The sequence below is a fragment of the Sander lucioperca genome, chromosome 11 (genome assembly GCF_008315115.2).
Source record: "Sander lucioperca isolate FBNREF2018 chromosome 11, SLUC_FBN_1.2, whole genome shotgun sequence".
NCBI lineage: Eukaryota > Metazoa > Chordata > Actinopteri > Perciformes > Percidae > Sander > Sander lucioperca.
Window position 1 is genome coordinate 10271860 of NC_050183.1, and position 27895 is coordinate 10299754.

At 40.8% G+C, this 27895-nt stretch overlaps 1 protein-coding gene across 1 annotated transcript in view; it reads right to left on the reverse strand.

Moving 5' to 3' along the window:
* LOC116057023 (gamma-aminobutyric acid type A receptor subunit gamma3) overlaps positions 1-27895 on the reverse strand; it is an 85941-nt gene that overhangs the window by 50563 nt on the left and 7483 nt on the right. The window contains exon 3 of the mRNA XM_031309449.2: positions 10886-10953. Within this exon, the coding sequence (XP_031165309.1) occupies positions 10886-10953 (68 nt within the window). The remainder of the gene's footprint in view (positions 1-10885; positions 10954-27895) is intronic.

Consider the following 27895-nt stretch of genomic DNA (forward strand, 5'->3'; position numbering starts at 1 on the left):
AAAAATTGGAATATTTTGCATTAGGTAAAGCAATTGGGGGAGAAAGATCATCTTAATGGAGTTCACTCTGCCAAGAAGAGAGATTGGGAGGGTTCTCCAAAACTGTATTTTGTTTTGTAGTCTATCAACGGTTGAAAGTTGGCTTGAAAGAGAGAGGAGTGGCGTTTTGTGACCTCAATGCCTAGATAGGTGATTTTTTCTAAGGATATCTTAAATGGAAAGTGTTCTAGTGAACCTGTGGGAGCTGAATGGATGGGCATTAACGTACTTTTACTCCAGTTAATCCTATATCCAGCAAATGTACCGAATAGTTCGATTTTTTCTAAGATTGTTGGGATGGTTATTTGTGGGTTTGTTATATATAGAAGAATATCATCTGCATATAGCGAAATTTTATTTATTGTGTCTCTTGTGTTGTAACCATGGATTTGGGGGTCCAGTCTTATACTTTGGGCAAGTGGTTCTATAGCCAGTGCAAATATTAATGCAGACAGAGGGCAACCTTGCCTTGTACCTCTGAGTAACTTGAAAGAGGGGGATAATGTTTGGTTGGTAAGGATTTGCGCTGTGGGGCATTTATAAAGAAGCTTAATCCAAGTTAGGAATCTGCCTCCAATATTAAACCTTCGTAGGACCTCAAAGAGATATGGCCATTCAATCTGGTCAAATGCTTTTTCAGCATCGAGGGAGAGTATAACCAGATCTTCATTTCCTCGTCTTTTGGTGTAAATAATATTGAAGAGTCGTTTCAGATTAAAAGTTGAGTTTCTATTGGGTATGAAGCCTGTTTGATCTACGTGAATTAGTTTGGTCATTAATGGATTGAGCCTATTAGCTAAGATTTTGGCAAATAATTTTCCATCTAAATTTAAAAGGGAGATTGGACGATATGAACCTACTTGTTGTGGATCTTTTCTTTTCTTGTAGATTACTGTGATTATCGCTTCCGTTAGGGTTGGGGGGAGAGTATCGTCGAATTGGGCCTGTGTGTACATTCTGTGTATATATGGGGATAGAATATCATTGAATTTCTCGTAAAGTTCAGCTGGAAGGCCATCTGGGCCTGGAGTTTTCCCACTTTTAAGAGATTTAATTGCCTTCTGAATTTCTACAACACTGATTTCCGAATTTAGATTGTTACATTCTGCTTCGCTAATCTTCGGAAGGTTGCATTTTACGAGAAAATCTTCCATGATCGATGTTTCCGCAGTGTATTTGGAAGTGTAAAAGAGTAAAATTGTAGGAACCTGTCGTTAATATCTTTGGGTTTTGTTAATTTTTCTCCATTGTTAGTCTTAAGTTTATGTATTGTTCGGTCGCTCTCCATTTTTCGAAGTTGACGTGCTAGGAGTTTGTGCGGTTTGTCCCCGAATTCAAAATATTTTTGTTTGGTGTATAAAAATGCTGTACTTATTTTTGACGACAGTATTTGATTATATTCATATTTCAAGTTAATTATTTTAACAGAGGGAGATAGGGCATTTTCCCTGTCGAGTTGTTGGATGTGTTTCTCTAAATCTTCTATTCTTTTTCTGTTCTTTTTTTTCTTTGCCGCTTCGAAAGATATTACACAGCCTCTTAGGAAGGCTTTGAAGGCCTCCCATAATATGGTGGATGAGGTTTCCGGGACGTCATTCGCTTCAAAATATAGGACAATCTGAGACTTCAGATATTCACAGAAGTCTTTTTCAGTCAACAATTGTGGGTTTAGTCTCCATGTCTTATGTGGTTTGTCGATGTCATCCAGATAAAGCGAAAAGGTCAAGGGGCTATGATCTGAGATCCCAATGCTATGATATTTGACGTTGGTGATAAAGGGTGTACATTTTGCATCCACTAGGAAATAGTCAATTCTACTGTACGAGTTATGTACAGAAGAATAGAATGAGTAGTCTCTGCCAGTGGGGTTGTTAATGCGCCATATATCTGAGAGGTTTGTATTTTTGATTATGGCGTTTAAGAATTCACTTGAGTTATTTCTTGCCAATCTCGTGGTAGATGATCTGTCAAGATATAGATCCAGCGTGGTGTTAAAGTCTCCACCTATCATCAAATTTGTTTGGGATATATCTGGTATTAGCGCAAAAACGTTCCTAAAAAATGACGGATTGTCTACATTTGGTGCATATAGGTTAATCAGGGTCAAGGAGGTGTTCTGTATATCTCCAATTACAATTAAATAGCGTCCCTCCTTATCAGCAATTTTTTTTTATGAACGAAAGGTACTCCTTTTCTTATTAAAATTGCTGCACCTCTTGCTCTCGTGTTAAAGGTTGAGTGATATGTCCTGTATCCACGTTGTTCTAAGTCTGTTGTGAGAGTCATTTTTCAGATGTGTTTCTTGGGGGAACATTACATCTGAATTTAATGATTTCAAGTGGGTAAAGATTTTGCCTCGTTTAATTGGATTATTCATTCTCCTAACGTTCCAAGTTGTGAATATCAGACCTTTCCTGTCCTCTCTAGTTTGATTAATTATGGTCATCGTCTGGAATATGTGTTGAGTGTCCCGTGGGTTCTTACACCGTTCTGGGTCCTATCAGTGAGTTTCTGAGTGAGTAGTCCCCCATCTCTTGAAAGTAACCCTCCCTCCCCCAGCTTACCTCTTCTTAAGGAACTCTCTGCACCTTGCATTACTATTAACAACAAAGAAAAACAGCAAAATATCTCTAGCCAATACTACTAGAACACGTACGGCACGAGTCCAAAAAGAAAATAACAAAAAACAGGGATTAGTTTCTCTTCAGAGTAGCTGTTAACCTCGTAGAACTGTTACTTCTGTCTTCAAAGTAGCTCCAGTATATGGATATGAACCAAATGTATCCTTACAACATTAAACTATACCAGCCAAAGCCATTTTAAACATTTAGAAAACAAGGTAAAGATAGTAAGGTAAACGTAAGGCTAGTTCTCACCATATTTTACTCGATCTATGCTACCGGCTCGTAGTGGAATGAGGGAGAGGAACGTAATGGGTGGAGTATACAGTGCGCTACGTTTCATTTGTGGAGAGATGGATATATTAGTAGAGAGGAGAACTAAATAGTAGTGAGTAGATAAATACTCAGGTTGTAAATATTAAAAATAAATAATTTAAGTTACTCCACTTTGGGTAGTAAATGTGAACGGTCATTCTAGATCTCAAGTATCAATATTACTCCATTATAAAAGTGGAAATATTCCACTCCGGGCCAGTAGGTGGTGGTAGTGCGCTCGAGGGCCGATTGTCATCGGTTAATGCAGCATAGATAGATAGGTTGTAGCCTTCAGTGAGTCCGGCAGTCTGTTTTGAGACTTAGCATGAGTAACACAAGCACCCACATATCATCTTGGCGTCTTTAAGTTATTCAGAATGGATCGAGTGAACAGTGGTAGATGTGCATCCAGTCTGTAACATTGTAGGCAACGTTCACATTGTCCGTGGCTTAAGTTAGCCAGCGCTGCTAATGAAGTTAGCTTCGTGTTGACCTTCCCGAGATTTTTAAAGTGTAGTGTTAATGCCTTACCGCACTGTATAGTCACTATTTGGCAGGGATTGGTGAGTGATCCGACCGTATCCCGAAGAGTTGTTCCGCGTATGTCTGGGCTTTCTGTGGATCAGTGAATGAAGTCTGAACTCCTTTATAGGTCACCAAGAGCCTCGCAGGATAGAGCAGTCCGTATTTGACACCGGGTTGGTTTCGTAAAATTTCCCTGGTTCTGGTGAAGAGGGCTCTCTGTTTCACGATGGTTGGTGGGTAGTCTGGAAAGATGTGGATTTTCTTTCCTTGGTACTGAAGGTTTTTGCCATCTCTGGTTGTTGTCGCAGCCTTGTTTAGAATGTATTCTGTGGTATGGTAGTAGTGTAGCCTTACGACGAAGGGCCGCGGAGGTGTACCAGGTCCTGGCCGTTGTCGCAGGGTCCTATGGGCTCTGTCGATAAGTGGCGGTTCGTCTAGCGACAGTACATCCTGTAGAAGTTTGGCAGTAAAGTTTCTTGGTTTGGGCCCTTCTTCCCCTTCGGCTATTCCCACTATCCGTACGTTATTCCGCCGTGAGCGGGCTTCTAAGTCCTCACATTTTTGAGCGTACTTCTCCATTTCTGATTTGAGATAGGTCACCTGGCGTTGAAGTGTAGTAACGCTATCTGAGTGATCTGTGGTGGATCTTTCTATCTCCTTGATGGTGGTGTCATGCGAAGCCGTTGTTGCTTCGAGTTTCGTAATGGACGTCTGTAGACTCGATGTGGCCGATATTATTTCTTCTTTTAAGTCATTGTACGTGTCTTTAATGCGAGTGTCTATTATGGCACATACATCAGTCTTAATTTGGGCTACCTCGTCTCGTAGTGTCATGATAGCGTCTAGTACCGCTCTGTTGGGTGGGTCTTTTTCTTCGGTCGCTTCAGCAAGGTGTCCGTGTTCAGGCGAGGCCGAGGGTTTTCCGAGGCCTTGTCCGTCGCTGCTTTTCTTATCGTTTCTTGCCTTCGTCTGCCTCGATGCCATAGTTATTCTTTTGGAGTCGGGTTGATTGATTTCAAAATGCAATGCAGATGTACTTTGGCGGGGAGTTTTGATAGATTTTTAAGTATTTATTGTATAAATTTGTCGGAGCTACGAGAAAATGCGTGTTACTCCTCCATTGCTCCAGCATAACACGAAGATAGCCTGACAGAATTTCCTGTATTTGGTCCGAAAGTCCAAACCATCCAAAAAAAAACCACCAGAAACGAACCGGACCATGGTTCAGTTTGATCCGGACCGAGTCTAACTCTTTTGGTCGGACCAAATTTCGACTGTTTTGTCCAGACCGTGGTCCGTGGAGCTTTCTCACCTGTAACTTTGGTTCGGATCAAACCGTTTCAGAACTTTGCAAGAAAACCTGCAGCAGTCTGAACTGGCCGTCTTAGCTCGCCAGCTGAGGCTGTTGCCTTCGATTCAGCTTGTCAAGTCCCCCCAGGGGGCATCCATACCAGATGCCCAAACCACCTCAACTGATTCCTTGCGACGCAATGGAACAGCGGCTCTACTCCGAGTTCCTCCCTGATGACTGAGCTTCTCACCCTATCTCTAAGGGAGATGCCGGTGGCTGGCGTAACATAAGAGACGTCTTTAACAGCCAACCATCTTATAGCAAGTCAGAGGTAAAGTCAGTTACAAACCACATCAGCTAGTTGAAATGTTTTTGACGGAGGCTCAACGAGCGCCCGGGAGCAAGTAGTCGAAGTGTTAGAGAACAAACAGTGAATCAGAGACAAAAAACATTTTCGTCGTTTCATCACTACTAGAAATGCAACAGTGATAAATATTTCACTATCACAATCCTCATTCATATTTTAAGAGTCTACCAATTCTATCCAGCTACAAAAAAGCTTGAAGAGTCGGAAGTTAGAACGGCAGTACAGAGAGTCGTTGCCATGGAGGATGATACACCCTCTCGTCTAGTCCCATTGGTGTAAAGTGGCAGGATTTTCAGAACATTGCAGAACGGTGCATTGCAAGTGGTTGCAAGTTTCAGCTTGTCTCGTTACGAATCTTTAGTCTGAACTGGGCTTCAGCCGGACCTTCTGCCAGACCATGAGCCACCAACAAGCCAGCAAAATGTACTTTTTTTCTCATTACTTTTTTTGAACAGTACTTTAAAATGAATTCCAGTTGGTCTAATACACATTTCAAATACACTTGCAAATGGAATGTCAAGAGTGCATGACCCTCTTTATGTTAATATATAAATAGAAAATGTGAACAGGAGTCAGTTTAGGCCACTCCATCATGATGCCTCATGGACACCTCCCTGTGCAGATATTCTCTCCTCAGTTAGTGGTACAACATGAATGAATGGATAGATATGCAGTGTTAGCCATTCAGGCATCAAGTGATGTCAACACTTTTTAAAGAACAGCACAAATGTATTATTGTAATTTAGTATGAATGATGCTGCAGTGGACTCCAACAGCCACTCCATTCAAACCTTTCAGCATGTTGGCAGTGCCATCTTTACGTCAAAAGACGTGGTACAATACTTTAGCGGGCTAATGGACATTAATAAGCCCATTTCTATTCTTTCAATGTCTCCACAGGATACTTTTCTCTTTGATTGTACATTGTAAACTCTGAGTTTTTTCCTAAAGCGAAGGGAGTTAATCACCATCTGTCTCCCGGCAGAGTCATGACACACGGAATTATACACCGCTTTCTAATTAGAAACAATACAAGTAGGACAACTGATACTGTATATGGATTCTTCTCTGACAATGGGGCTTAAAATTAGCTTGTCACACAGTTGAGTGCTTGCTGTAATATGCACAAAAAATTGAGTAGTACTAATTTAAATTTAAATGCAGGCTCTCATGTATGCCATCAGAATATTCCAGAATGCCAATATGAAGCAAATGACTTTTCTCATAATATGGATACAATGCCCCATATAAGACTGGTGCAGTAATATTGAAATATTTCCTAGCACAGTATACTGTATGACGTATTCAGGTACTGCACTGTTTATCTAAAACAGATCTTCAACAGGGGGTCTGGGACCCCTAGGGCGTCATCAGAGTTAGTGCAGAGGGGCTGCCAGATTATGTAAAAAAATGTTTTTATATATATATAGTTTATTTCAAAAATTAAAAGTCTGAAAATATACACTAATATGAATGCAAAATTTTAATAGCAAGGATAAATTGGCTTATTAGTGAAAAAAACAATTATTCACACATTGAACATAAGCTTAATATAGGTAAGTTAGACACTATGGTAGCCATACAGTTGACCTTAAGGAGTCACTGTGCCTTCCACATGTTATGTTTAATGTTAAAACATGATGCATAAATAATATCCATTTATTTTTATCCAATCTGTCCAGTTTAATATGCAACTCAATTGTATACAATATATGCGGTAGGGGGTCCCTATACTCAGTCTCTTTCAGTTTAGGGGTCCCTGGCCTGAAAGACGTTGAAGACCCCTGACCTAAAACACAAGTAAGCAAGCGTGTAAAAAGGATTCCTGTCATTAGAGAGAGAGAGCATTTGGCTCAAAGGGTCATCCTTCTGTGACAATAGAAAAATGCATTTAAAAGACAAAAATGGTCACTTATTGGTTTGTTGGTTGGTCACACAGGTCTGTGCAAGCACAGTGTGTTCCTTTTTCAGATATTCTGCCCAAATGTGCACTCAGTTTGCAAAACCAGCAGGTGTTCTGCGAGCTCAAGAGCTGCATCAAGTTCAAGGGAAAAAGCTGGTGTCTGCTCAAAAAGTAGTTCAATTCTTTTTTTTCACTAAAGGGTCTGAACATTTGTAAACTGTAGACACAAAATCACTCAGGTGGCAACAATGATGACAAGGTTAAAGCCCGCCGCACACCCATGTTGCAGGCCCACAGGTGTTTTCACTTAACTTGGCTGATTATACTGTGTGTGGGTGTGTGCGGGCTGCATGATTGACAGAGTAATGTCGCAAATGTTAGAGTGGAACAACTGACACCTGTAATGTTACACTCAACTTAAACCTCTGACATTTATCACCCAGAATAACTGAGAACACTCGTGTGGTTTAGCTAGGCCTTTAAATTAATGTAAGCATTTAAATGTTAGCTAACATTTCAAGAAAGAAAAAAGCCCTGCTAACTTACAATGAACAGCGGTGAAAATAAAACTAACTGCACAGCTACTGACAACATTAACTAACACACACACACACACACACACACACACACACACACACACACACACACACACACACACACACACACAAAAAAGAATCGTGAAAAGATTGTGGATCGTGATCATGCCTAAAAGAAATTGTGATATATTTTTGCCATATCACATAAACGTCTCATACTAGGACACAGTATCAACAGAAATGATCCTGATCAGATAAGGGCATTTTCACACTTGTAGTTGGTTTGCTTTGGTCTGAATCAGTTGGTGAGTTTGTAAACTTGGAGCAATTTTCCCTTGGTTGGTTTGGTTTGGTTTCACACCTGAAAAAATCCAAGCGTACCAAAATGCGTCATTACAAATCACGCAAGAACGTCCAGCCCTCTTATTGGTCGGATATGTCTGGGGGCGGGAGCAAGAAAGTAAATACAGGAAGAAGGTCCTGTGTTCTGGTCTAGTTGTCAAACCAGCTCATTTCATTAAAATGATCAGACATTGTTTCGCAAGAGACGTTACTACGCCTGCTCTGGTCACCGAAACTTCGCTCTGCTCTGGCGGCGTCTGTCTCCAACTTTAGCAGCAGCTGGTTTGACCACGGAGATACAAGTGATGGACAGCGAGCCTGACTGCTGTCTATTTCTGTGATAGAAACACTGCTAGCTGCTACAGTTTGCTGCTCTGCTGCAACGCAGATTGCTAGGCAGACCTGACTGCAGGAGACATTAGCTCAGACTTGCGGAGTACATATCGGTGCGGTTCGAGTACGGATCACGTTCTCACCACAAACGAACCGCTCCAGAGTTCGATTGAAAGCGGACCAAATAAGCGTACCGAGACCTGCTTGAAGAGGTGGTCTCGGTATGCTTGTTTGGTCCGCTTTTGGTGCGCATCAGAGTTCGATTGCCGCGTTCTCACCTGCCCAAATGAACTGCACCAGCGGGGCAAACAAACTCTAGTTCGATTCAACCGAACTAAAGGCTGTCGGTGTGAAAACGCCCTAAGATGCCCAAGAAAATGTCTCATCCGTTTCTCTTAGTGCTTCTTTCAAACTGACTTTGAATTTGTTTCCCCTCTCAACAAAAGACTCTCTGTCCATCTGACAGCCGATACTCTATCCTTTTCTAAAACCCATAACTCTCCCCCACTTGACCATTCTTCACATACACTCAACATCTCCTGCCTCTCACCCATCTCTTATCAGTTTCCGTGCTTTCTTTCCATTTCTACATCCATCCCAGATTCCCCCATCCCTCTCTGATCCGGTTCTCCCCAGCTTCCTTTCCTCCCCTCATATCATAACTAAAAGCCTCTCTTGCTTATAAAGTGACACCTCTAAGACATAACCTTTGCTAGCACGTAGTACATATAGCATTGTCTCATAAATATAACATCTCTCAATTTTAAATGTATGTATCGTAAAGCCACAATGTAGGACAATCCAAATCCAAGCAGGCCATTCAAACCAGTCTGTCACGTCAGCAAGCAACGTTTTTCTAACACATCCGATCATTCAGAAGGTGCACCAAGCTGCTGTAGCTGTTATCAGATACCTGATCACTTTGACCATTGAATGATTGGTGTGGGTGAGAAGGTGGCGTGAAAAAATTTACTGTAGCAATAATATTTCTATAATAACAATGTATCAAATGACAATGTGAAATCGATGTGACAATGTGTGAGGTGAGCTTCATCACCTGAATCTGTCTGGCCGTTACTGTTTTAGTTCACTCTCTCCGCTCTGTGTCATTTTTAGGTACAGCCGTTTTCAACGACAAAGGCTCTAAAAACCCACTGTACACTACCTGCTCAGCACCAAACTCCAGATACAGTTCCAGACACAGTTAGCTGGTGAACATAGTGGCGCATTTAGCAGGTGTTAATAGAGCCAAAAACAGAGCTAAAGCATATTGGAATTACATTTATCAGGTGGCCAGAAACTTGACACACAAATGAATATGTTGCTCTGTGTCTACTGGATGTGTAAATAAGTAACTGATTGCTAACAAGTTCGCCCTATCTACTTAAAAGGTGATGATATGTCAATGTTGTGCTCACAACTTGTTTCCGCTGCCCCCAAGTGGCCAAAGAAAATTAGTTATTGCAGGTACTTAGTAGATAATATATAAAGGCAATTAGGACAGCACTCCAATTAATACTTTTGATTGCCACACAGACATTTTGTTTCGCCCTTCTTCAGCATGTTTTTGCCTGGGGAGACACTTGCACAAAATGTCTGTGTGGTAATAAAAAGTATTAACAGTGCTGCCTTTATATATTATTATCTACATAAGGATCCAGCACCCAGTCTTCAAAGTTTCAATGTGAGTTGAACACGTTAGGTCTTATGAAAATAAGGTTTAAGAAGATGAAATCTAAAGTTTCAAAGAGTTGTGCGAGGTGGAGCATTCAGTAAATACAGTAAATAGGGAGTTGTGAGTTACTGACTCTGGTTTTGATGCCCATGATTTAAGGAAGAGAACCTCAGTAAATCATCAAATTAAAAGCTGAAGAAACCAAATACCATCCAGCCAAGCACCGTCTCAAGACAAATTTATGCTTCTGCATTAAATTGATGCCGTGGGTACGCACGTAGGTACGTGGAGATACAGACCCTATGCCGTAGCCTGATGTGCACCTTTCAAAAAATTTAACTACACGTTACTGCAGACCGCAACAACTGTGATTGGTCTGTTTGGCTAGGGTTTGGTAGCGTCGCATTTCGCCCTAGTCATTTCATCTGACTCATTTCATGCTTCTCCTTCTCCATAAACAACATGAAATCAAGGAGAGGGTTAACTTTTCCTGCTACAGCTTGCCCACAGTGGTCAGAAAGCACAGGGGAGACACTTTGTTTCCCCGTCTACACCTCTAGAGTTGGTATTTGCTCCAAAACTAATCCCCGCCACTCTCTCACTCGCTCTACCACACACTCCCCACACATAAACACACATGCTTGCTCTGCTATTCTCTTAAAGAGATACACCAGAACAACGCAGGAACAAGCGCACAAGTATAAACCTCAGGCCACTTACGTAGGCTACGGGAAGGCTCTGCGTAGAGCCACCGCAGAAGCATAAACCCCGCTTTAGCTGCACGCAACTCCACTTGGATGTGACTACCCTCTCTTCTAATACCAAACTATGGTCAATGCACATTTCAAGGTCAGACAAAAAAAAATAATGTAACAAGGTGCAATTGGTGCATGGTGTTGTGCCGCCATGAAGACAGAACTGTAAAGGGATTAACTCACCATATTTATTGAAGACACTGGTCCAATGCTGTTCACAAATATATCGACATCTATAACAGTTGGTTTAACTGTGGAAAAAAAAAAGAGAAAAATAATTATTGATCAAAACTGTCATTTAGGCACCATACATGCCTCTATTTTAAACCAAAGAGAGGCAAAGTGCAGTTAGATTGATGAGACTTTGTTGTTCTGAATCCTTTGTAGAGTGAGTAGCTGCTGTGTGAGGCAGTCCTCGGGGAGTTGTGGTTGTTAATGATCGCACATTAGTCTTCATCACATAAACTGCTGTCATCAAACACCTCTATATGTGATCTTTTGAATGCAGCATCCTCTAATTATTTAAGCAACAGGCCACAGACTGCACAATAACGCAACATACTATCAGACATTACTGCTCCATGTAGAGTATCAGAGGAAGTGCATTGTAGTCCGCTGGTTCTCAATCCCACTTATCCCTGCGGGTTTTCACTCCAGCCAACTAATTAAGAACTGAATTACACATGGGAGGCCAGATGAATGCAATTAACTGATAAACCAGCAGTGCTTCTATCCCTGATTGGACAGAGATGAAGCGCTGTGGTGGTCTACGTCCTATCCCAAACTCCAATGTTATCTATCTAACCTGAAGGTAGAAGATAATTCTACAAATTAAAAAAGCCAAAACCTTATCAGCAGCAGAATAGGGAACACACGTTTGAAACACAGTGGCAGAATCAGTGCATTAGTAGCAGTGGTGGGTTGCATTATTTTATAATACAAACTACTGATTTAATCACAGCTAAAAATAAATGTATTTTTCGTCCAATTGTGTTTACTCAAGATCACAGATAGGCGACCACTAGTAGTAGAGCTCAGCAGGCGGACTTGCACCTTCACCAGAAACATCTCTAAATACTTAGTAGGGCACTTATTCTAGATTTTCTAGATTTTGTTTTTTTTTATAACATCTTAGTTGTGATAGTAAGTTAGTTAAAGACTTTAATATAAAAAGCAATTGGCGATCATCCCTTCAATCGTTGATATACGATCTGATTGCCAATCAGCACAAGCCTAGAGTCCAACAATGTTACCCATGGAATTCCACCAGGCGTGGATGTGCCTCGTTCTGGCTGCACCATGGTTTTGCGTCATACCACACTGGGAGCATCTCAGAAGTGGAGCGTATTGCCTGCCATGCGTAGATTCCGTTGTTTTGGTCATTTTTCCTGGATATTCATGCTTCCAACATTAAAAGTAAGTTGTCTACATAGTTAAATGGTTTCTTCCATTTAGTCCAGTTATGAATGACATGGATCAAAGATTTGTGGGTGTGTTTTAGTTGTTAAAAAAGTGTAGTGATGTGATATGCGATCGGGAGTCTTCACAGGGTGTTTATTTTGAAAATTGACCGGATGCTCTAGTCCTTCCACTCACCGCGTGGCCTGTTGAATGGCCTGCGGTTCGGTCAAAAATAGACCTGGTGGTGTATAGCCGGTTTGGCTCAGTTGGTGGAGCCAGGCACACATATAGAGGTTTGTTCCTCCACGTAGAAGGTCCGGGGTTCGGGTCCGGTCTGTGACGATTTCCTGCATGTCTTCCCCCTCTCTCTCCCCTTTCATGTCTGGCTGTCCTATCCATTAAAGGTGGAAATGCCCACAAAATAATCTTTAAAAAAACCAAAAAAAATAGACCTGGTGCGTATTTTTGACAAGGCAGAGCGGACAGCCACATCTGGCGTGGTGATGGTGCAGTGGATATGAGACATGCTCTTGGTGTGGGAGATCTGGGTTCAATTCCAACTGCGATACATCAACCAATGTGTCCCTGAACAAGACTCTTAACCCATAGTTGCTCCAGAGGCGTGTGGCCTCTGACACACACACACACACACACACACACACATATATATATACATATATATATATATATATATATATATATATATACACATATAGCCATGGAGCAGAACGCAGTGTGGACACGTCTGGTGCAATCTAGGGGTTATAGGAGTGCGATGCAAAATCGGTTGAGTACTCTATTAAAGCTATAGTGCGCAACTATTTTATATTAATGGGCATCTGTTACATTCAAGCCATTGCCAAATGAGTTGCTACAAAGCTAATTAAGCCCATCAGCTCCACAACTCTGTCTGGATTTCTCAGTATGGCTATGTTTAGAAAATAGTGTCGTCCGGCAACTTGCGCACGCAGAAACTCAAGTGAAGATAATGACCTCTTCTGAAGAGTCCAGCATGTTTTTTTTTAATCCTCCGTGTCCTCCTTGGCTACAAGCAACTGCGTGGAGGAGGGGGGGTGGTGCACAATCATTGAAGGCTGTGTCATGTGGATGGGGAGATAGAAACTATGCACTATAGCTTTAAGGCAAAAAACAAGCACTTAATGTAGCTCAGTGACATAAGATAATAATGGGGTGTAAGGATATCATCAAATCAGTTAAGTTTGTGAAACGTGGATGATAAATGTTAGAGCTAGGCTTACAACAACTAACAACAAATACTTCAGTCAAGGTGAATTATTCCACTCTCACTAGTTTGACAATGTCAGTGCTGTGTCCCCCTGCCCATTAGTGTGAGCTGCCAGTGGGCTGTATAATTACACATATGCCACAGTTAGCCAACAATCGCCTTCACCAGGAAGGTCTTGGCAGACTGAGGAGAAAGCTCTCCCTCGCAGTTTTCAACCAGTTTTCATAGCCTGCAGCACCAACATACAGTACACCAACACACTCCTCACAGTGCATACACACCACATTGTAAGAACAGACTATTGTCTACAATCTAACTCCCGTTGGCAGGAACACTCCTGGCTTTCCCCAACTTTGCTGCTCTCAGGGATTTCATGCTCGGAGTAAAACTGTCGTTTAAAGCCTGAACTTTTAAAGCGGCTAAGTGACAGCTGTGACATACTGCTGTCATGAGCAATCACATTTACATAGCAAAGAGCTCCCCCATCATTTTACATTACCTGTCTTTTAGAGTTTTCATGTCTCAGCCAATTAAGTCCACAGCTAGAATTTTTCCACCTGCCATTCTCCGTTCCAGCGTTCAGTTCACGTGCTAACAGATGGCACACTAGAGAACACTTCTGGAGAGTCCCTGCTGAGGCAGCGTTTCAAAAGCACGATATTCATAATCACACAGTACCTGGTGAGCAAACTGCATAGATTCACTGTATAAACCTCTAAAAGTAAAAGGGAAGAATAGCTTTAAAACCTTTTATGATAACTCTATTGCTGTCATTTGTACATTTCTGTAAATCACGGTATAATCAGCACTATCGTTTTTGTATTGCCTGGCCTAGGTTGAACCGTTTGTAAACCATAAACAAATACATACAGAGAATGAATGCCATAGAACTTTTTATTATCTAGTTGCACAATCATAACAAAAAAAGAGTTGTTCAGTGGCACATGAAGCCTTCATGGAACCAAAAATTACCCGGATCTTGCGCTCTGCTTCCGCATTGTTCAGCCTATAAAGCGTGCACACTCGAGACCTCTGGCAGCAGAGCCGGCCACTTCCAGTTAAGCGCTCTGCTAACTTAAATGGGGATTCAATTATTTAATTGTGTGGTTGGTTGTGTAATTAATTAGGCTCACGTGCAACTCATTTGCATTAGTAATTTATGTTCAGCAGGAAGTAGTGTGACATTCATACAGTGCAAAGAAAACTAGTAATGTGGAGGTCGGTGTAGGGCAGTGTTACTCATTGCGTGGCTCGCCAAGCTTTAATTTGTGGCTCACATGGCAGTAAATAATATGGTGATATGATCATGCACTCAATACAGATATTTCATAAAAACAATATAAACAAGCAGGGCTATAACATAACCATAAGTCTGCTCTATTTCAAATAATTTGAAAAAAATACCTGAAACAGCGGCATTACAAGATGGAAATATAGACTAAAAGAGATAAACTTGCTCTGCCCTTCCGTCATTAACACTGACTCAGTGCGGAGTTGCCAGTTTGGGCAATCTTTCCAGCTCTTAACGCCAAATGTGCTCTTGGATGGTTAGATACATGATGGGCTAATGTAGAAAAAACTGCATATTGTATGTTCAGGGATGATAGATTGATAAACAGACATGCTATTTATGACTGGATGTAACTTTTGATACTTTGTGGTAAAAGTGGCTCTCCTATTGACTTTGACCTATCAGTGTGGCTCTCATGAAAGAAATAGTGAAGACCACTGATGTAGGGGATGTTATTGAAATACATGCATTTCCCATCTTCATGCAAAGATTACATTTGAAGCGATTCTCTTCTTACAGTCTTCACTTTGTATCTTTTTTTAGATTAGAACCCAACCCTCAAATCAAAAATGCCTCATTTAGACATCTATGGCCAGCTGTACAGTTAATTAATATGACCAGCAGGAAGCTTTCCTCTACATCAAATCTACAGAAAAAAGATCAACAGGATATCCACATTTGACTAATATACTTTAAATAAGCTATAATCACATAATAATTGTACACCCCATGACTATAATTATTAACTGAGTGACAATGTGCTGAAAAGAGACTTGATTGGACGCAAGTCTTCGCTAAACCCACCCTCCGAACAGCCAATCCCCAATCATAGTTTAGCCACTGTAACTAGGCACGGCAGGTCTGTGAAGCTTTTGATTGCTCCTCATGTTGAAGCAGTGTGTATAGAGCTTTACAGTGAAGTTAGTCTCGCTTTGCCAGACCTTGGTCTGGCTAGTCCACACAGCATTCTGGGATTGGAGAAAAACGTGCTCTGGTTTATTGGCATTTCTTTAAACCAATCACAATCGTCTTGGGCGGCTCTAAGCACCGGACAGAGCCACGGTGCCTCTGCTGAATAGTCTCAGGAAGGAACTTGTTTTGGTGGAACATGTACCAATATACAGGAAACGACTTACTGACTGTGAATGAGAGTTTTGACCGTTTCTGTTTTTATTTCTTGTTTCCCTCCCGTGCATCCTCTGATAACAGCTGGCAGTAGGGGTGTAACGGTACATGTATTCGTACTGGAGCGTTTCGGTACAGGGCTTTCGGTACAGTGCGCATGTGCACCGAATGCAATCTTTTGTGTGCGGAACATAGGTCAATTTTCGTGTTTCCACACAAACATATTAAGTTGCGGAAGTCTCCGCGTTCAGCGCAAATCCCGCCCTGCAGCTGATTCTAAAGTTTTCATTGGTCATGTCAATATGTCAATCACTGTACAGACACCAAACACTGATCTCTAAACCTACCCGCCGTCACTGTAACCTAAACCAATGAAATCGACTGCAGGGCGGGATTTCTGCTGAAGTGGTTTGGGGAAAAAAATAATAATCACATACCGCGTGCTGTACAACAACATACACGGCACGCTTTAGCCCAGCCTCTCACTAGCTAGCGTCATGGCCAATGCAGACAAGGCCATAGACAGGACGGACAAGCCGGAGCTTGAAGAGCCACCCACATCATTAAGGTCTCCTGTTTGGGAACACTTCGGTTTCCCAGTGAAATACGTCAACGGACAAAGACTAGTCGATAAGACGAAAGCAGTGTGCCGACGTTGCTAACGCACTTGAAACGGCATCACGCGAGTGTGAACATCACTACTACAAGGAAAAAAACGACCGTAATTCAAACGCAGCTCCCGTTGGCATTTAAACAGACCTTTGCTGGTAATTCTGATCGGGCCAACGCAATAACGAAAGCAATTGGTGTTTTTATAGCAGCTGATCTACGACCATACTCGGTTGTTGACAAGCTGGGATTGACGTGACATGACGTGTCATTTGTTGACGTGTCATTTAGCTGACGCTTTTATCCGAAGCGACTTACAATTGCTATATATATCAGAGGTCGCACACCTCTGGAGCAACTAGGGGTTAAGTGTCTTGCTCAGAGAGACATTGGTTGATGTATCACAGTGGGAATCAAACCCAGGTCTCCCACACCAAAGGCATGTGTCATATCCACTGCGCCATCACCACCCTTGGATTGGTAATGCTGCACTGTAATCCATAGTTATTTATTTATATTTTTCATTATATTTTATTATGTGATATTGGTTTGAGACTGAGTATTTTATTTAGTGGAGAACTTTGCAGCAATATTTTTCTTATTCTTTTTTTATTTTATATATATTATATTATATTTTATTAAAAAGTTTTTTAAAAAGTGTAAACAAATTGTTAAAACAAGTTTATAGTAATAAACAACCTGCAGTTTAATGTTTGCATTTCTTTCCCTTACTGTACCGAAAATGAACCGAACCGTGACTTTAAAACCGAGGTACGTACCGAACCGTGATTTTTGCGTACCGTTACACCCCTAGCTGGCAGCAGATTGACGTTTTCACAGCTCTGTGCTGTCCCAAAGCAAAAGCTCTCCGTCTGGCCTGTGACTCACACACGGTGTGTGTGCGCAGCAGGTGTAGCCAGTTAAACCGTACATTCTGCGGCACATACGCTCCGCTAACGGTCCGCATACGTTACACGTTCAATGTAGCCAAAGTCGCACAACCTTGTTTTTTTTAACTGTTACTAACTGTTGCCAAATAGTTGTGTTATGCATAAATCAATGTTGTTTATAGTTATTTTCAAAAATGATGTGCACTAAACCACAATTGTGCTAGTGGTCACACAGTTAAGTGTTTGGACACCCTCATAAATAGTTGTTTTGTCAATGTTGTTTTTATTTATTCAGCAACACCATCATCCGCAGCACCTCTGGCAGCAACGGACCAATCCTGGTAGTGGAACGTTGTGGATATAGAATACAATGAAGTAAGCATCCAAATGGGGTCAAGTTAGAATGAAACAACATTTTTCATTTACCTAATAAGAATGCACTATAAGGGCACCACTGGGGCGTGATGAATAAATGACAGGGAAATGCGAAATAATCGCCCCCATCAAAACTATTCATACCAGCAGCGACGCAAATTTGCGAACGTTTTCAATACAAGTTTGTAATATTTGCCCCAGCTCATCTACCATGTTGGTGGAGAGTTTGAGGTCCTTCTGGGGAGGGCTGCTGAACAAAGAGAGAAAGTGTTGGGAGATACGGTGTGAGCGGACGAGAGAGAGCGCTCGGAGCAGAGGAGAGTTCATGTTTAGCGCTGAAGATATTAAGTGAATGTACAGTAGCTGGAGTCTGAGCAGTTTGAGCAGAAATAAATGCTGCAGCTCCTCCAAACCACCGGGGTTGTCCTGTCTTGTCTCCCCGGCTGTTGAGTGGAGTGATGAGGGTTAGCTCCGGAGATCCCAGCCCTGTCTGCCCCTGTGCTTTCCGACCACTGTCGGGATGCCGAAGCAGGAAAAGCTAACACTATTCTACTGTTGCTACATTTCCAGGATAATTGCCTCACATCTCTCATGGATTCCACTCTCTGTGAGTCGCTGTTCCCAAAATCCCTTCGGGAAACAACAACAAACTTCATGCAAGTGGCAAATCTGCCTATTATTATTGTAAACTGCATGTTTGAAATGTTACAAGGGAAAATTATACATAGTAACAGTACGTACTGGGGGTAGCACATTTGTCAATGCAACTTCAAATAGCATGTTGGTATGTCTTGTTTTAAAATACCAAAGGGATGGACAAAGCAAATTTCATGATCAGGAAAGCACCATATTGTTGCATACACCGTGTTCACTTTACCAAAGTTAGGCTCTCTAAAATTTATAAAGATGTTGACCCAGCTTGTGATAAATCTCAACAAGCTCCTGCAAGCCATGTCCATATGTTTTGGTCTTGCCCCACTCTAAAATCTTACTGGGTAGACATCTTTAGTTCATTGTCCGAGGTCATTGGGAAAGCAACTGATCCAAATGCTATGGTAGCATTGTTTGGCGTAATCCCACCCATGTTATCACTCTCTTCCTCAAAAAAAAGGCTTTGTAGCTTTTGTCACTCTACTCACCAGACGCTTGATCTTATTAGGGTGGAAATCTCCGGCAACACCTCTGCATTCCCGTTGGAAAAGGGAAGTTCTTGGGTTTGTCAAATTGGAAAGAAATAGATGTATACTACGGGGCTCACTGAGAAAATTCAATAAAATATGGGACCCCTTCTTTCAATACATTTGAGACGTGCATTTTCCAAATATCCCTGAGTGATGTACTTACTGATATGATATGACGGGCAGCAGACCAGCCCACAGCCTTCGTTTTTCTAGTTTGTAGTTTGTATTGTCTTAATAGTGCTCTGTCTTTGCTTTAACATTTGTATGATACCGTGTTTGGACCCCCTTTGTACTGTTCATTGTTTTGTTTACATCATTGTTGGAAAATTTAATAAACAGATTGGGGGGAAAAAAAAAAATGTTGAAAATAACTTGTGTGGGGTATTTATCAGTGCAGCCATTAGTGAAACATTATGGATGGTCATCTGCCAAATATACTTTGCTGTTCAGAAATTTGTTTCGTCAGATGCCAATACAATGAAAGTACATTGTCTGGGCACTTTTAAATAACAGGAAGACAAGAGAATAACAGAGAAGGAACTCTCTCAGGGGAGGGTGTAATCTGCTCTGCAATGCTGAACGAGTACTTGGAGACATTTATAAAAAATCGCCCAGTGAGAAGGAGAGGTAAGCCATAACCTCTTGTGAGATTTATTTGTCATTAGGGTGGGCAGAGGATGATGAACAGGTCCACAGAGACATTAGCCAATCTCTCCCCAGGTCTGCAATGGAGCCGTCTGATGAATGGATGTATATTAGCTGCCAATGAAGAGCGGGGACAAACTGCAGGCTCGTCTCTGTTTGACATACTGTGACGGTGATATTTATGGCAAACAAGAAGATGTGACCACAGATGGATATTTGCCTTTTTATGTAAATGTATTAGAAATGTCCTACTCATGGCTGTTACAGCCTACATTTAAAGAAACAAACCAAGGCTCAAAAGGGATTGGAGGATGCAACATATAAAAAAGGATGCCAGTCACAAGGTTAACAATTAACCAACAAGCTTTATTAAATAATGCAAAAATATTCCCAAAAGTAGCAAACAAAGAAACAAAAAGGGACTGGAGACCCCGGCCAAAAAGAACAAATGATGGGAAGATGCCTGACCAACCTCGCAGTGGTGCCTCCAGCACCTGGGGGTTAGGGGGTTAGCCTGTCATCCTTATTCAAAGAAACTGAGTTTAAGCCAAAAACGAGAAAAGGAGGGGAGGGGGACGTGTGTCTGTCCTTACCAAGGGTGACTCTCTCTGTTTACAAAGAACAGAATATTTAATCAGTTAATTAGAGTTCCACTTCTGTGAGTCATCAAGCTGATCAATTGTTTTGACCTCCTGCTGAGTGGGTTTGGATCTTCCCACCACATCCTCTCCTGAAAGGCTCCCCGAGCAGGAAGATAATCCATCTTTGATTTTCAATAATTCCTCATCACCAATCACCAATAAAGGTCTTTTTTCTGCAGTGCATATTAGTGATGGCTGGTTAGTGCCGGAATAAAGAGGATTACCTTTCCTCTTTGAATACTGAATGGTGCTGGGCCACTTGGTTGAAATGAGTATCACAACATTGATAAGAATATTTTTAAATAGTATATAAATAATATAACAAAACATAAAATAAACAAATTGAGGTTCAATGTAATAAACTGTGAAGACTCACAAACGTACAAAAAACATCAATAACTTTTTGTTTTTAATTACTATTTGCTCAGATTCATTAATTTGGACAATGGGAAAAACAAAATATGATGATATAATCATAATACAATAGCACGGAAAGTCAAGATATGATAAAACCTCTTGAAACAAGATGCATAGGGTAAGTAATACTTCACTAACAGACAAACCTGCTCTAAAATATGGAAGCTCATATCTGCAAAAAATTTGAAAGTAAAAATAAGCACGCTAATTGTTAGGGCTGGGATGATTCGTCGACGTAATCGATTATGTAAATGCGTCGACACAAATAATTTGCGTCAACGCGTCACACGTAGAAATCTATAAATAACCAGCTGCCTCCAGCAACAGCACAAGTATGGATTCCTCGCAAGTTCAACAACACGTTGAGAAAAAAGCTCGCACACGGTCTTCTAAAGTGTGGGAGTATTTTACTCTTAATGCCAACAACAACAACGTGGTAGTCTGTAGACTTTGTAAAATGCATCCCTGAGTCAGGATAACAGCAGCAAAACACCGTAAGTTCTGCTCACCTTTTTGTCCCTTTACCTCCCAAGTAGAGTTTACTGTATGTATGTATGTATGTATGTATGTATGTATGTATGTATATATATATATATATATATTTATTAAGGCTGAGCAATTTTATCGATTCTGCGATATAAATCGATATTGTTTTTCCCAAAAAAGTATCGATTTTTAAGCCGCGAGTATCGATACATAAGTACCATTCAAATCCCCCGTGTTTACCCCCGTTCGCGTTGCAGGAAGAGCGATTTGGTCAGCCAGCCGCTAGTGTCGCTGTAGAGCAAGTTACCGTACTAACTTTACACAGACGCCGACATCTACGGGCACTGACACACAGAGCCGATAATCGGCCATCGGACCGTCTGGCGAGGTCAGTGACTCGAGTCTGTTCGGTATGTTCCGTGCCGTCGTCCATCCGAGGAGCCATCGGCCTTTGTCAGAGACAGGGCAGTCGGTGAGCGGATGAGCCCCTTAAAATCTGACGAAAATCTTTTAAACTAACCTTTGTCGATCTGAAATGAAGACAGATTCAGCAACTGCACGGCCTATTTCTCTCTTAAAATGTTTTCAGAAACACGTTTCGGTGAACTATTTTAGTCCAATATGAGATCGTATTCTGAACAAGCCGCCATGACAGTCTGGCTGTGAATTTCCGGAGAAAAAAGAACCACGTGACGCGTTTGTCCAATCAGCTGCCGGTTTTCATTTTCTGGGAAACAATCAGACTGTTAATGGAAACAATTAAAACTAACCCTAACCCAAGCTAAAAAAGCTGTCAAAGACACTGTTCAGAACAGGCCACTTGCTGCACTTTTTAACTCTCCATTGTTAATTGCAATACTGCACTTTATTTACTTTTCAAAGGCTTGTAAGCTACAGTTTGCACTGTTTCAATAAATGGAACTAATTTCTCAACACATCTTTGATTCATTTTGTCCAGCATTTGCAAGCTGTAGACTCTCTGTCTAGTCAGAGACATATATTGTGTAATTGATGTTTTTAGTTTTCGTGTATCGAATTATATCGAATCGTATCGTTGGCTGAATATCGTGATATATATCGTATCGTGAGTTAAATATCGTGTATCGTATCGTGAGATTAGTGTATCGCTACAGCCCTAATATATATATATATATATATATATATATATATATATAAACTTAGCACAAAAAGTAAGGAAATTTGTGTTTGGTAGATTATTTCTCTGTGGTAACAATGCTTTTTGGCAATAAATCTTATACCGTTGGAAAGCCTGTTTAGTTCCCTTACAAATGGTGCCCCATTTGTAAGGAACATGCATTTGTGGGATGAGCAGCAGCGCTGAGTATGTGGGTTGCTCCCATGAAAAATTTGCCAAATCTTCTCTGTCAATGCCAAACAACTTATTCTGCCATTGACTCGTTTGGTGTTTGGTGGATTGGATGATTGAAGTTTGAAGAAATAAGACATATTGGCAATTGAACAATTTATTCATTTCACAAACAGGAGCCTCAGTAGCGTGTGGAAGAACCATACACAGCTACAACAGCCTGGCACCTCCTCCTCATGCTGGTCACCAGCCTGGTCACACACTGCTGTGGGATGGCATCCCATTCTTCAACCAGCATTTGTCGCAAGTCAGCCAACGTGGTTGTGTTGGTCACTCTGGCACCAACAGCACGCCCAAGCTGATCCCACAAGTGTTCAATGGGGTTGAGGTCAGGACTGCTGGTTGAAGAATGGGATGCCATCCCACAGCAGTGTGTGACCAGGCTGGTGACCAGCATGAGGAGGAGGTGCCAGGCTGTTGTGGCTGTTTTTAGTAGTAGTTTTGATGACAAACAAAACCGGGAAGGTGGAGGTTGGGGTGGTGGAGGTGAGCTTTGCCAGCAGCAGCGGTGTGAGGCAGCACTGAAGTAGCAGGAAGCAGAGAGGAATAGGGAGACATTTAAATGGACCGTCTGATGTGAAAATGGCTGTGTTTGGTTGTGACTGGTGGGAATGATAATTCCATTAGTGGGCCTATGACTTCCGTGTCCTGCATGAATTAATGCAATGCTTAATATATACTGTATATATTCTAAACTTCTCTTACTATTTTGATGTCAGGAATATTATTTATTATAATGACATTTTAGATTTGTTTCCTGTGAAATATTATTGAGTTATAGTGACTTTACTGTTGTAAACTTTACTGTTGCCACTCTAGAAACCACATTTTGTTATTTTGAAAATATAAATAAATTCAAATCATATTCTGAATTTATTCTTTTTAAAAATGTAGTAATGGAAAAGAACTAATAACTGTATGGATAAAGAACCGATAAGGAATATCGATAAGAGTATAGTAGTATCGATACAATCCTTATTATACCCACCCCTAGGGGCGAGTATGGAAGAAGATTTTTTATTTTTAGTTTATTTTGAACATGTTTGAAATATATATATATATATATATATAAAATATATATATAATATATAATTCAAACATGTCCAAAATAAACTAAACAAAAAATAAAAATATTTAAAAGGAGTAGGAAGAAGTTAAAAAAAAACTTTTCTGGTCCTACCCCCTTTTTCTATAATTATACTTTAGTTAAATACAAAATAATGTGATGCTTCACTTATTTATACATGTTTACATACACATACATGTACCGTATATCTACCTACCTAAAAAGACATGACATGCATACACATAGACACATAGACATGCATACACACATTTACACATTTTTTTCTTTTCCTTCTATCTACATGAAACCGAATAATAACCTATCCAAACTAGACTTACTATATAAGCCCAGGAACCATACAGTCAGTATACAATACTATCACCTCGAGTCCTTTTCGTATCCATTCAATATATTCATTTTAAATAGTCTCTTTTAAATAGATTAGGGCCACATGTGAAAAATGTATTTGAGTTAAGTCACTATTGTGAGATTACAGTCAGAATTCTGAGAATAAAGTGAGAATTCCGACTTTAATTCTAATAAAAAAGTCAGAAATCTGGGAATAAAGTCAAAACTCAAATACATTTTTCACACTGGCCCTAATCTTCTTCCGTAGATGAGAGAGGGGTATAACAACAAAGGTCCCTGGCTGGAATAGAATTATGGATGATGTCGCTGACATTGTATACACCTTAGGCATTATGCAACCAGGGTGCCGTAAAATGCACATCTAACCATTTGATTGTGACTGACAAAACTCAGGTTTGCAGCTCTGAATAATTACTGTGAAGTAAATGTACAATAAGCCACATCAATATATCACTGTCAACCACCTAGCTGACAGTCTGACACATCCTGACAGCATCTTTTGTAACCAACTCAGTAACTAGGTAATGGTCCACACAAAAGCCTCAGTCATTTTTCTGTGTGAAAGGTGGCGTTTGAAACAACACATTTCTTTTTTTTTTCTTTTTGGGGCCTTTGAAAGCCCATTATACTACTGTGATGGTGTCAGCTTTTAACCGTTTGTGTCTTGACATTATGCACAATAGAGAGGAAAAAAACAGCTGTAATTATAAGGGTGTTTTATGTAAGTCCATCAGAGAGCTACACATGTACTCATGGAACTAGAGCTACTGTACATTGAGATAACTTTACTGTTTAAAGTTGTAATCCTTAAGATGTTTATGAAATGAAAAGCCTCTTTTGATATTATGTATGCTCTGCATTTATTTAGCAATATCCATTTAATGTATTTACATTCTGTAATTACCTATTTATAGAGACATTTTTATTGGTATGGCGGAGTCAGCCATTCCCGTGCTAGTTTTAAACTGGCTACCTACTGTACGTACAAGAGATTTATTGGAAATGCTGCAGTGTTAAATCTCCTTACGCCAGAGCTGTATATAGTTACTGCTATTGCCAACATTTACTACTGCTACTGCACATTAAAAAGCATTCAACAGTAAACTGACTCAATGATCATTTGATAGCAATAGCCACAATGAGCTTCTGGTTACACCATTGAGTGAGTTTGTGTTTTATTATGGCTAACCAGTGTTTCCCCTATAATTGTACAAGCCTGGCGGACTGCCAGGCTAACGGGAACACACTTCTTTTTTTTTGAATGCAAAATATAACACCAAATATTCATTGTGTTTCCTCTATATTCATTCCGCAGCCGCACACCGCCATGGACTGACTGCAGCGACGCACCGCCACGTGTCAGTGAAACAACAGTTGTGGTTAGTTCACATCTGTAACAGCAGGACAGTCAAGTTATCTAAACTGCTAGAGTCAGTTGAACAGATGAAGTGAATGTTGTTGATAACGTTTGCCTACTGGTAGTCTCGCATTGCCAGACCTATCTCCACAGCGCTGACAGATTCTGTGTTTTTAGCTGAGATAGGCCAGAGAATATTCGGTTAAAACAGATCGGCGATGCTGTTTTGCCCTCATTGTTCTCTGTGAGGTTGGCGGGAAGTGAATGTATTGTTGCGTCGTGGAGTGAGCAATGCACCCGACTCCTTTAAAAAAAAGTCTTTTAAAGGCTAACGTTACATTGCTTGACGAGAGTAACAGGTGAACAAGCTTAAAAGTCATATAAGACAACTATGCCGATGTGAAGCGTTTTTCATGTGGATCTCGAAAAGTAACTGATAAATATAACAAACTTTAAAGTGTTAAGAACGGAATTTGGTGCGGTGGTATCTAGGGCTGCAACAACAAATCGATAAAATCGATAAAATTCGATTATTAAAAAAGTTGGCAACGAATTTCATTATCGATTCGTTGTGTCGCGCGACACGCCACTCAGTCGCAGAGATAAAAGCAATTGAGTTGAGTGCCGTGCGGAGCGGCGCAGAGCGAAAGAAAAGAAAAAAGAGCAGAGCGGGGGTAGAGGAAGTACGGAGAGAGACAAGAGAGACCCTTAACGTTGTTCTGAAACACATAGCGGAGGCAGAGAAATCAGTAGGACCTAAGTCATCCAAGGTGTGGGAGCATTTCACACTAAATAAATCAAAAACGTGTTAATTGAAAAAGCGACACGGCATGGCACGGCCGCACCACGGTAATGATTCAGCACCTAAAACGTAAACATGTTGGAGTCCTTGATGAGGAGGGAGTTCAACAGCAGGGTAAAGTCACTACACAATCCTACTTTTGTTCCGTTTTGAAGTGAGGAACGTAACGTCCCTCCAGTAGCTCATCTGGTGCTGGTGTGGTGTTTAATCGTTATCCGGCTTGACAAGCATGACAAGCTAGCTTTAGCTCGTTAATAACAGGAGTAAAGCAGGACTAAAGACGTTTTTATTCACTCGCCTTTTTTGGCCCATTCATTTTTCAATCTATTGTCATGTATATATTCTGTGCTTTGTCCCATATCAGTTATTGTTGACAAATATATTTGTGTGTGTTGTACTTTTTAATTTAATTTTAAAGTTATTTTATAGCACTTGGTCATGTTAAGCTGTGTTTAAATGTGGTGTACAAATAAACTTAACTTGCACTTACTACAATGATGGTAATAATGTAATGAATAAGCTTCAAGTAAACGTGTGCGTGCGTGCGTGCGTGCATGCGTGCGTGCGTGTGCGTGCGTGCGTGTGCGCGCACGTGCGTGTGTGTGCGGTCTGTATCTGCTCTTTGGGTTACTTACCTTTACACAACTATTAACTAAAACAACATGTATGTATTGAATTGATGTAAATTAATGTTTTTTTGTTTTTTTATCCGATTCATCAATTAATCGAAAAAATAATCGGCAGATTAATCGATTATTAAAATAATCGTTAGTTGCAGCCCTAGTGGTATCAGCATCCCTCCACCAGGCTAAAGAAGTCAACCTTTGGGAAAACACTGCTAACTAGGCATGGGCCAGTTACTGGTTTCAAGGTATACCGCGGTTTGAAAAAGTCAAAGTTGTGTGGTCAAGGAGAGAAACTGCAGTTTTGAAATCCATCTCCCTGCCAGTGTGCAGTGTGTAAAATACATTGTGTTCAATGGAAAAAAACATTTTACCCAGACATTTAAAAAAAATTACATTTTAAAGCTTCAATTGCAATACCGCAATACCGTGAAACCATGGTATTTTTGCTGAAGGTCATCATACAGTCAGAATCGTATACCGGCCCATGTCTACTGCTAACAACATCTAACTTGTAACAGGAATAAAGTGTTATTTCTTCTTTAAAAAGTTACATAGTCCCGCTTTAAGATATGACATTAGGAAGTCCAATCACCCTTCTTAATATTCCTCTCCTGTAAACATTCAACCTTAAATACCACCACACGCAGACATGACACAACGGAGACACTACTCACATATTCACCTCAGTGTGGACTGTCTCTCAACATCACCAGCAGTATCACTTTACATTCAAGCCCTGTGGGGGAAAAGGCCCCTTGATGTTTAACAATGGCCCATTAGAAGTTTTAAAAAGTCCCATTCAAGAGGACAAGGTCAAATGACTTTAGTGCACCATCTGCCATCAAAGGGCCAGCATCACAACAAATTACTTTATAATTTACTTTCGATCAGGGGAATTAAAAAAAGAGGCTTATTGCCAACATCCTATTTATCATTGCTTCTTTGAAAGTGTCCTTACATGTTAATTTAGTCAGCTTTGGCTGGGCAACCAGGGAGGAATAAATATCTGTGATACACAATAGAATAGACAAAAACTGTAGGAGTGTGTGTGTGTGTGTGTGTGTGTGTGGCACACACACACACACACACACACACACACACTCAGACTCAGACACTTATGTTGCATTTCCACTGCATGGTGCTACTCAACTCACTCTTTTGGAGTTTTCCATTAGCAAAAGTTGTGGATGGTACATGGTACCTGGTACTTATGTTATCGCACAACGCAGGTTTTCCTCATATCATGCAGGCTTGCAAAATCAGTAATTGCAGGTTTAAA